Raw genomic sequence first — 11,909 nt, 5'->3', positions numbered from 1 at the left:
ATCAAGCCACATGCCCCACTGCTGACGAAACTGTTAAAACTGGAGCTGAAAATAAGAGCTTAATGTCAAATCCTCAAATGAAAAGTGATTATAGAATTCAACATAAAGCCTGAAAGGATGATTCAGTCCATCTTATTAGAAGAAATATGAGCAAACACTGAATAAAAACTATTTTCATTAGCCTTTTTGAGTTATGCTATTTTCCAATGAAATTATGTTCAACCAACGAACTATTTTAAGTTGTGTGAATTAGCCTCTTTTCTCCAATCAGAGTTGTTTGTAATTAGCCTTCTTAACCATCTGAAACTGTCCAGCACATTAAGATAAGAGAGGGGACTTAAAATCCTAAGCTAAAAATGAAGAAAAATTAAGTTACTAAGCCACTTTCATTAACCTAAGTCAATTAGAAATTAGTTGTGATTCAACTAATGCAAAAAAATTGAGTTCAAATTACACATAATACTGAGTTAATGCAAAATTATTAGGGCAAAACAACTCATCAAAAATCTGATTTAAATTTGTCTTCTTCTTTTTTTTTTGTCTTGCAGGTGTAATTAAACAGTGGAAATTGGTGTGCAGGTTTACTCTTTATAGTGTCACCTCATATTGCTCTGACCCTCCTCCTGGATGGCCTCCAGCAGTGAAGCCTTCCAACAATGTGAACTTTAACTCCTCTTGCAAATGCATCACTGACCGTGTGGTTGGCACATTTCCACCCCGCTGCTCCTACATCCAGGGGTGCTGCTCCACCAATATCCTTCACATTATGGTGAAAATGGTCCATCCTGAGCACATGGTGGGTTGCAGTAAAGTTACTCAACTTGAAAGTGAACAGGTCTCTAGAAGGAGTTGGTCCAGATACAGTTTGCATGCAGATTTGTTTGTCAAGAATTGTGGATTTCCTTCCTGAGCTTGTATTCAGGGGGAGTGTTTGCATGCCTTTTTTTTTGTGGAGTTCATCAGAGCTTTTGGATCGCTGCTGAGTCTGTTGGACGGCATGGATTCCATTAAGTGATATAAAAATAGTAAAGCATCGCCATCTGGTGTAGATCACAAATCATGAGTCGTTGAATCCAGGAGAAAACCGCAGAACGCTCTTTAATTGAGGCATAAATGGAGGGTTGTTTGAGAATAAATCGTCGTGTTTTTTTTTTTTAACTAAACATATATTTTTGATTCTTCCTGTAGTTTCAAGTACCTCTGCATTGACCTCCCCGCTGCTCCGGATCTCAATCTAAAGAGCTGTCTGATTGCAGGACCTGCATTCAGTTATCGCCATCTGCTGTTTATCCCTGGAAAGGCCTGAAGCTTGCAGAGGGAGCATTAATGCCACACCTCTTATTGACAGCTGGGAGCTTCTCCTTCACACTGAATTCCAATTAAGAGTGAATTGAGTTTATTATGCAGCAATTTTAATTACAGACGTTCTTAACTTCGTTAATTGGACATCAGTGTTCAATCATTTTCCAAGTGATGCAGCGATGGAGCAGAAACAGAGGTCAGGAATTAACTAATCAATCTTGAAATCAGTGGAATTTCATTTTTACGGTATTTGTTTTTTAAACCACGTATTCATAAAACCACGTGGGGTTTATCTGTTCCTCTGTCTTCTGTCTGTTCTGGTTCTTTGCACATTTTCACACAGTCAAGACTCCTTTTAATGTGTCATTTCCTTTGGCTGCCAAACAGAAAAAAAATCGTCAACTTCACAGTTTTTAGTGTGTGTGCAACTATGACTAAAAAAAAAAAAAAAACAAGTTTGAACTGCACAATCATTGGCAAACTAAACGGCATCCCGACCAAATGTTGGAGAAACAATTCTTATTGTTGAAGTGAAGGAAAATATAAATATATATCTAATGTCAAATCCAGTCTGCTCAGGACTGCTCAGCACCTTTGGATAAAAGTTACACATGGACGTTTAAAAGTCCAGCTCCATTCACAGTGTTTCCCATTAGGAATGTTTCATTTTCATCCTCTCCTGTGCAGTTTTTGCCACGTGAAAGTCTCATTAAACGAATTTTTCTCCCCCCATATTCTGGATCCAATCAGTGCACAGAGGAGGGCATGGTCTCCAATTAAAAGAATATCTCGGGGAGCTTCCAGCACGGGGAGGAAACACTGGATGGACTCTTTTAGGGGCTAATTTCTAATTGAAATTATTCAAATATTCCTTTCTTTTATTTAGATCCCTCTCCTCCATGCGCACCTTGAATTTCTCCATTTATCTCAGTTGCAAACCACCTGAATTAAATACAACATAAATATATCCTGATGATAACATCATTTATTATGTTTCAATCACATTACAGCAGATACAGAGATTTTCCACAACAGCATAGCATACAAAGCTATGAAAAATAAGCGGCTGAAATCAATCAATAGAAATAAATAAGAGACCCTAAGTCTACATTAGCAACATTTAGAACTTCTTTAAGCACATGTATTATGAATGTAGCAGTGAGTTAGTTAGACCTCTGGCAGCCTACAGCTTTGATAAAGTACAAAATACATATGATTCTTTTTTTTTCCACTGACAGGGATTATTATGTCAGTATATGCTACACAAGAACATTTCATGTACACATTCTCCAGAATGTTCGAGGTTTTTCTTTTCTTTTTTTTAAACACTACTTATGGATCAGATTTAAACTAGCCTATTCTGTGTAGATACAATCACTATCACCAAATGTCCAGTTTTATGTACACTATGTTCATATTTACAGTGATTCTGACTGGAAACAAGGCGCCCAACTTATGGCAGAACTGAATTTACACTTTGGCCATTAGATGTGGAGGTGACAGTCCTTTTCATGATTTTTTTGTTTTTATTTTTTATTGATAAATCTGGATAGATAGATAGATAGATAGATAGATAGATAGATAGATAGATAGATAGATAGATAGATAGATAGATAGATAGATAGATAGATAGATAGATAGATAGATAGATTCACTTTTTCCTTTGTTTTAACTGTGAGGATAGAAACTGTAGTAACCAATGTCCTTTGTGCAGTTCTTCTCACACTCTCTCGGTGCCAGCAGCTCGGATTTTAACGGGGACACTGTCTCTGAAACCGGCGTGGCAGAAGGTGAGATTCTCCTCCTTTTGGCCTGCTCAAAGATCCCAGAGTCGCTGGAATCGATGGACTTTATGGAGGACGGCGTTTCTATCCAGCTCGACTCGGACGTCAGGTCTTTGGGTTTGGTCTCTTCCGACGCCCCGATCGGTGACCTCTCCGTCGTGATGGAGTCTCCCTCCTCGGACAGGTAGTTGGTGCCGGCTCTGCCGCCGATTGAGTTGGCGGGCCAGCAGGAAAAGACCGAGCTGGATTTACTATTTACACCACAGTACTGCGGCGGCGTGCGTCCTCCCCAGCCAGACGGGTCTGCGTAATAGCCAAGAGGCCGGTTGGAGCAGCCTGCAGTCGGCAGGGGAAGAGCCTTAACTCCGGCCGCTGCGTAGGACAGCAAGGTGGCCGCGTTACCGGCGAAATCAGCGGCGTCGTATGCCGAGGCAGCAAAGTCCAGTCGGTTGTTGGCAGGGGTGACAAACCATCGCTGCGGGGGGGTGGCAACAGTGGGCTCCTCGGTTTGCTGCGGGGATAGCAAGCTGTTGCCGAGTGGGACGCTGCGCTCCGTGCCAGGACCAGTCCCCACGCCAGGGTGAAAGCGAGATTTGGCATAAGTGCTGACAAATTGGTCCTGCAGGAAAGAGCTAGGCATGGCATATCTCGCACCCGGCACGATCTGTGAACGCGGAGAGTCACCCGGTGATGGAGTTAGGCGGTCAATGTCGCAGCCTGTGTAGACACTGAAAAGATGGAGAGACAAACAAAACAATTCAGAAACGAAACCGTGCGCTCTAATCGGTTCAGGGGAAAAAATGAAAAGATTTAGGTCAAGGGAGTCTATATTTCTACACAATTACAAGTTTAGTTTAAAGCCTCACGTGTCAGAAGTTGAAGACGTCAGGTGGAATAAATGCAGGGTTTAAAAAAAAGCGCATCAAATCTAAGCTTGATGCAAGATCGAAACAGGAAAAAATGTTGAAAAATGAGAAGTTGCATTGCCAAAAATGCCTCCCTTTGTTAAGTGAGCATTTTTCAGTCTTAATTCCACAGTTTATTATTCTAAACACTAATCAATTTGCGCAGTTCAATGAAATACAGGCGGAATTCAAATGCAGAACACAGTCCTTTATGGCTACAAAATAACATGATTTCAACGAACATTCAGACACCTGTTTTTATTTCTTGTAAAAAAAAATTATGACAATTCTGCGTCTTAAAATGAGAATTCTACTACAATTGCAATTAATACAAAAGTGATTTTAAGGCCTATGTTCGATTCTAAAAAAAAAAAAGAAAAAAAGAAACTCCTTTCATTCTTCTAAATCACAGGAGAATTTTCCAGTTTGAAACCCGATTCCGTAAATATTCTACAGAATTATAGAAATGCATGTAGCTTTTTCATGAAGAAATTATTGCATTTTTCGTGTATTAAAAGTCCAGCAACACGTAATAAAACGCACAACAATTACAGCCGAAGAACAAAGAAGAAAATAGACTTTAAAATAATGATCTTACGTGTCGTAGTTGTCCCGAAATCCTTTAGCAAACGGATTGTGGTCAATTTTCAGCTGCGTAATCTGTGGAGAAAATGATGCAGAGAAGAATGAGGTGTGTGTGTGTGTCTGGATTTCAGCGCAAATTAGCGTCATTTTCACAAATAATTAGTTTTATTTGGCACAGTTATATTTTATGCGCAAAACTGTGCCAAAAAAAGGGATCGTCTCAGTGGAATTTGAAGATTTCCCCCCCCTTAATTGCCATTAAACCATATATTTTTTTGCTTCGTTTTAAGGTAGAAAAGAACAACAATACATATTTTTAAAAGCACAACATTTTTGCGTATTGTTTCAGTATTTTAGAAAGTCGTCTGAGTGGATCTTTGCTGTGTGGGGTCAGGTAGAAAGTGCTCGTACATCGGTGTTCTGGTAAGCTGTGACGGCGATGAACTGCGTTTCTGTGAAGGTGAAAGTCTGGACTCTCCCCGGCTGGCTGGTGTCCTCTGTCCCATCCTCGTTCACTTCCACCACATGGAGCCTGGGCTGGTACTTGTGGAGAGACTGGAGAACCACCATCTGGAGATATTCAATTAAAGACGCACATCAGAAAGTCACTTTCAAAGTTTGGAGCAACGATTAAAGCAGGAAAAATAAACAGATTTAGCTCATGTTAATATTATTTCATGTTTATTATAGTAACACTAAACTATTGATGCTGTGCTGTAAATCCAAATATACAAACACAAACCAATAGAAAAGAAATTACTAGTAATTAGGCGATGCAAGGATTAAGAAAGAAATGAATAAAAACATTCAATTTTCCAACTGTCAGCTTATTATTTAAATATTCTAAAAATATTCATATTTGTCATTGAAATATTTCACATCATGTTACAGTACCTGTCCCGTGTTGTTCGAGGCACCTTTGTTGTTTGTCAGCTTTAGCTTTCCAAATGAGATCTCTTGACGCATCCAGTGCGCACCAGTGTTTGGAGAGTCCGGGTGCATGTAAACCCTATTGCCTGCAAAATGACGCAAAAAGCAGAAAAAAATTCAGCAACAAATACGACTAATTATGCTATTAAAAATAAATTCGTTAGAAATTTGATACATACTGAGGTGGAAAACACAAAAGAAAGAAAAACACTTTGACTAAGGATTTCTTTTTTCTTTTTTTTTTTAGCTGTTCAATTCACAATTCAAAAAATAAAATCTGATACCTATCACATTTGTGTCTGCTTTTCCACATGGCACCCACTTTCCTCCTTGAAAACGCCAGTGGTTTGGATCAGCCAGTATTACATCCACAAATATATTGTAGTGAGCAGTTGGGTCGAGGCCAGAAATGTTGAAGCTTAAAAATGGAAACATTCGTCTGCGGGGAAAACAACAACACAGATTTAGAAAACGCCTCTCATAACGAAAAAAATGGATTTCCATTTTTTTTCTTGCAATCTTTCTCGGTGTGTTTTTAAGCCCGTTATTGTTTTTATGAGAAGAAAATAGTGATTTGATCGTAATGCACCTGCTTTTTAACTTTGGATTCAAAACGTTCGAGCCAAATGAGCGGGCGTCTGGACGGACAAACATGTGCGCGTACTCACCGTCCTTGCTTTGTGATGATCATCTCTGTTTGGTGCCTGTGAAACTTCAGCCACAGGGCCCTGTTGCACAGATACACCTGCGCTTTCCCCGGAACCAGTCCTGCCTGCGCCGAGGAGAACTGGTAAAAAGCCCCTCCTTGGTACGTGTGTCCATACTGTTGCGCGTAAGGGTAGCCCGCCGCCGGGTAGCCTTGCGGAGAAGTGTTGGTCAGTAGGCTGTTGTAAGCTCCATTAGTTATGACCGGGTGATGGGCCATGTAGCGGCTGGGACTCCCGATAGAAAAAGCCGGGTGCGCTGGTCCATGCTGGCTCGGGTAGGGGAACATGGCACTGGGAGCTGCTGAGACTGACTGCGGCTGGGTGGATGGTGAAAAGATGCACCTTTCTCCTGCAGATCCATCGAAATTATGACGGATGTCAGAGACTCCGTGAAGATCAGGAGAGAGTTTGCCCCTCTGGACGTCCCCTGATGCGTCCTTGGAGTCGGGAAAATTGTCTGCCTCTGACTGATTCGTCATCTCCCTAGAGTTTTTTTCAGAGGTGAACTTCTCTCCAGGTTGTCACTTGCGGATATAATAGGATGGTCCTGCAACGAAAGCTCTGATCCATTGGAGCTCGGAAAGCCACTGCCCACATTCATAAATTTCTTGGAGAGATCACTCGCCGGCGAGATGCAATTCTCGACCTGCATAGCTCAATAGGAAGCTACTATTAGCTCAACCTATATCACAGGCTTTTGCACACGCCTTTTCCTAATGTAACACTACGAAAACGCCTTTGCGATGACTTGAGATACCGAAGGCAGCAAATTAGCCAATTGACACCATCCTGCAATCAGGAAGGATTTTCTTTCCATCACTCTGCCTGCTTCGCTAATGAAACAAGTATTGCCATTGGTTAACTCGAGGCTGTAATTTAATTAGACAGCTCTTAATTAGGACAATCTGAAGAGCGCTGTGAGCAAAGTGATTTGTTTGTAGTGTGACATGGGCCTATATTTGATTAAAACATATGGACTCCAACTGTTTCTCCTGATGCACAAACAAGAAAACACACACACACAAAAAAAAATCAAAATTAAAAAAATTAAAACAAACAGAAAAGGAAGTAATAGTTATGAAGATTGTTCTCCCGCTGCTGCAGTTATTTACCTTTACGCGCGTTATTTACCTATTTATGCGCCATGAGTGCCAAAGTATGTCTGCGGAAGAAACCAAGATATATTATTAACACCCCAAAAATGACAGCCCATGACAGGCAGTGCATCTGATGCCCTAAAATGTTTGTGATAGCGTGAAATCATGGCGTCCCACTGAAGATGTGTTTATGAGTCCCAGGGCTGGTAAATATTTTATGGATTAAACTTATGAACCAGTGCACTGATAACAGGGGCTGCTGGGGCAAATAGAGCTCACTGAGGGCTCTTACAGCACCAACTGTGTCTGGGACTGATGAGAAAGTGCAATCTATTTGTATGTTTTGGAGAAATGATTTTAAATAAAATAACTATTATAGAAGGGAAACACAATTTCTCAAAAAATTTGATTCCAGGATGAAGTCAGTGAAAGAAAAAAGATCATACAGAACCACAAAATCTCTCTCTACCTGCAGTCCCACCTGCACTGTGATGAATCAGGGTTGATTGAGAGGCTGTAATAAAGTGTGAGAATAGCTACAAGTTTGAGTGACTCAGTCCCTCTTCCAGAATTACGCTTTAATGCAGCCATAAGAATTCACAGCATACATTGTTGTCAGTAGTATCAAACAGTGACATAAAGAGAGAGCAGCTGCAGTCAGAATAAACACCTTCTGGCTTAATTTACTAACAAGGTAATCACCAAGTTAACACATACTGCTGTTCCAGGGGAGTGGTTGGACATACATTTCCTCACAATCCATGCTATGTATTTGAGAGGCTTCTGGAAATGGCACTAGATTTTGAAGCTGCACTGGTTACATCAGAACAACACTGTAAAATGCAATCTTACTGAACCTGCAACACTATGGTCATTTACTTTTTATGCAGAATTGTTAATATTAAAAGGTATTCTGTCATTTTCAGTGTGCAATATTAAGGTGATTGCAAAATCACCAACTGATCATTTCTGCTTCAGTGAATAACTTTTGCTGCGATTAAGCACTAAGTGTGCAGAGAACATTCCGAACCAAATAAAAATCCATTTTGAATTGGCGGCAACCACCAGTTTGTATCTCTAATGAACAGCCATGAATCTCTGAAGCTAACAAGAAGGGTCATTACAGAAGGGCTACTGGGTCCAGCAATCTATTCCTGTGAAACATGCAAGCACAGGCTTGTCTGTGCCCAAGGAAAAGAGGCCACTCGCTGCTCTACTCATTACAGGATTATGGTTCATTTCCATCACTGATCTTTAATAAGCAAAGTAGGTTTTGTTTTTTATTTGTTGTTGTTGTTTTTTTTTCCTTCCCCTGAACAAACCAATTGTTGAGTCACCCGTGCAGCAACTCAGTGTGTTTCCCCAGGTGCTGTGCTGCCTGTTTATCAGACTAACTTCTCTCCTCATTGGCTCAGTCAGCCAGTGGACATAACCAAAGAGGAGGGGGCTGATTTGTTATGCCGGTGGCCAGCATTGTCCCTCGGGGGAGATACAGTGCACTGTGGGTTAGGATCTCTGCCTCCTGCCTGGTGCACACCCTCCATTGACCAGCTGAGCTTTTAATGCAGCGATTCACGCTGATCTGAACATCATTCATGGCTATTTTTTGTCTATTTCCAAAATATTATTGAAATGCTTATATTAGCACGGACGCATTTACAGTTTTTCTGTGTAGCATTAAAATGTATCCAATGGAAACATCCCTAAATAATCTGTGACAATAGAAAAATAACAAATTGCTGATTATAAAAAGCATTAGCAATGTTCATTTGGGCATAACACAATGTGTTTTTTTTTTGTTGTTGTTGTTTTTTTTTCAAGCACTATATCGCCATTTTTTTTTATTGTTGTGCCAAAGGAATCTGCTTGCCACCTGGGTCTAATCCAATCAATGTGAATGACAAGGAGAGAAAAAGCCTGAAAGTGAGCACCAGCTTAGGGACTTTACCTAATGCCCAGCACTGTCACTTCAATGATATGATCACAGCACACAAAATGACAACAAAATTATAGCCAGCAAGGATATGGGGACATAGTGTGCTCCTCCAGTCAGGTGAAATTGCTTTTTCTGACTATGAAATGGCTTGTCTCTTGTCGGATGGGTAAACATTTCCTTGTCAGGCCAGTAATAAGGAATGAGGCACACTGGGCTGAACTAAGAGGATAGAGCCAAGGTTATTTGGGATTCATGACAGGTAGTGGCTTATATTACAGCGGCACTAAAAATTTCATGGGAATGCATTTAAGATGGCCTTTAAGTTATTTATATGTTGTTTGCTAGACGTCACATTGCAATTTCCATCAATAAATCAAAGTGAAGGATTTCTTTCCTTCCCCTTGGCTCCTTGATTCTTTTTTTTTTTTGAACAACAAAACCTGTATTTACCTTAAGTCTTTAATTAAGCAGCATAATCCGTTTAAGTGTGGCGGTGCTTTGTGCAGTGCTAACTTAGCTATTGTCCCCTGTGGTCTCTTGCCATCAGTGATCTGCTCTGTCAGAGGGAATCAGGGTGCTCTCTGACAGAAAAGACAGCTGGAGGCCTGCTAAGGGGCGGAGTGGACAGTTGTGGCTTTTAAACCCTTATTAGCCGTCCTCCCTGGACACACTGAGACACGCGTCTCCGCAGAAGTGCACTCCTACACCTGCTCATTATTGATGTCCTTTAAGGGTCGCCCAGTCAGACCAGACTCGAGCGTGTTTCTTTACCACAAAGCGCACAGCAAATTAACCTCAGGACAGGTGATCATGACGGTTTAGTGGAAATACACGGCTCCTGTTCTAATACCACAGCAGAACAGCACTAAAGGGATTTTTCACAGAAAAAGCAAAACGTGTTTTAATCTGGAGGACAATGCATTAAAAAGCAGAACAATAATTAAAGCTTATTGAAAGACAATATAGATTTAATCTTTTTATAGCTACAATATTTACCTATTTAAATACATCCTGTGATTTCAATTTTCTATAAAAGTATGCATTTATGCAGTTTTAGCTTTTATAACAGCAAAGAGGACATAAAGATCTCTATAATGTGCATAATTGCAATTAATTTCTATTTAACACACAGTGCATTTATTTATATTTAATATAACTTAATATTTTACACTTTACTGCAAGCAAATAAAATTCATTGCATTTTTTTTTTTCAATCTGCAATTTGTTGCAAGGTCACTTCAGCAGCCCAGTGTGACAGATCATTAATGTGCTCCTTCATAGTCTGTCCAGTTGTTTACCATATTTATTTATCTCTGAAATTAGGCAGATGGCAGCACACATATTGTTAGAGTTATTTTTAACTACCATCTTTAAATCCCTGACAGTTGTTTCTACATCATAGGAGAATGACAGCCGGGCAATTAACACGCTCTTGTGGAAACAACAGTGTGATTCTATGGAAAAAGCAGCCACCAGCTACAACACGCAGCTCAGCTCAGCTTCTCCTTTATAAACACTAGAAATCATGGGAATAAAAAGGATGCTATGTAAAAATCATGCCTAATTATACATGTGTGAATTCTGGGTAATACCATTTCTGGAGCAAAAGTAACACTTGTGAAATATTGTACTCCTTTGGGTACTACGATCCCTGAGAGTGAAATCCTACAGCCGCCTCACGCCCTCTGATGTGTATCATTTGGTTTAGCAAATTGCGAGGATATAATGTCAGGAAGCACAAAGTTAATGGAAGGGCTAATGTCTCTACCAAAACTTCTTTTATCACCTGCTACTGACCTGTTATCAACTGTTTGGTTTGTTGCTAGTCTCTTTAATTTTTAAAGAGCCTGTGTGACCCAGGGAGTGCAGCTGGGGTTTGTGACCATTTTGTTATTTCTGCTGCCATGCACTGTCAGACGTCTGCAAGTGAAGAACATGGCCACTGTCCCCAGTAAGCCCATGGCATAAAAAATTCAGACTAACTCTACTTTTTAAGCCATTTCTGATGAAAAGCACACAGAAATGAAACTGACTTATGCCAAATGAATATCATTGAATGGCTGTGATTGTGAGGCTGATGTTTGTAACTTTGAAATTATTTATAAAACATCAGTTCCATTTTAAGAGTGGCCATGCCATGAAGTGTGCACTTACTCCTCTGAGATTCCTCGGAGGTTTTCCCGAGCACTATACGCCTAAATCTGAACAATAGAAAACCGAGGGCTTCAATCCAATACCTTAAGCTTTGCCTTCTTTTTTTTCCAGTAACAGGAAGTACTAATTACCCAGTCACAGCTGTGTCTGCAAATGTACTGTTTGATCGATGAGTAGGCTGACAAGGATGACGAGTGTTAAACAAAAAAAATAAATAAAAGAAAGAAAGACAAACACATTTCAGAAATCAGTTACTTGATTTAGCGCCTACATATTTTTATCTTGAAATTATGTCAATGACAAACTAATGACTGACCTGCGATGGAAAATATGCTGCACAGATCGCTTGAAAGGAAACAAAATTCTCAGTTTGAAGAGAAAATATTTGGGGGAGAACAGGAGCAAACAGGCGACTGTCGTGTTACAAGAATAATCTTCATTAAAATCACAGGCAACAACACCAGGCCAACACACAGCTCATTGGGAATGCAGTGTGAAAAGAGAGGCCC

General features: G+C 40.2%; 1 protein-coding gene across 1 annotated transcript; it reads right to left on the bottom strand.

Annotated features, from left to right (window-relative positions):
• Positions 1-2,269: 2,269 nt before the first annotated feature.
• tbr1b (T-box brain transcription factor 1b) lies at positions 2,270-7,199 on the bottom strand. The gene is given in 7 exon segments (XM_022218393.2): positions 2,270-3,814; positions 4,590-4,651; positions 4,988-5,146; positions 5,471-5,592; positions 5,791-5,945; positions 6,175-6,703; positions 6,706-7,199. Coding segments are annotated over 7 exon segments (2,031 nt in total). The 5' UTR covers positions 6,866-7,199; the 3' UTR covers positions 2,270-2,970.
• Positions 7,200-11,909: the final 4,710 nt, after the last annotated feature.

The sequence above is a fragment of the Acanthochromis polyacanthus genome, chromosome 14 (assembly GCF_021347895.1).
Source record: "Acanthochromis polyacanthus isolate Apoly-LR-REF ecotype Palm Island chromosome 14, KAUST_Apoly_ChrSc, whole genome shotgun sequence".
NCBI lineage: Eukaryota > Metazoa > Chordata > Actinopteri > Pomacentridae > Acanthochromis > Acanthochromis polyacanthus.
Note: the sequence above shows the minus strand (reverse complement) of the source record. Positions and strands in the feature narration are given on the sequence as shown.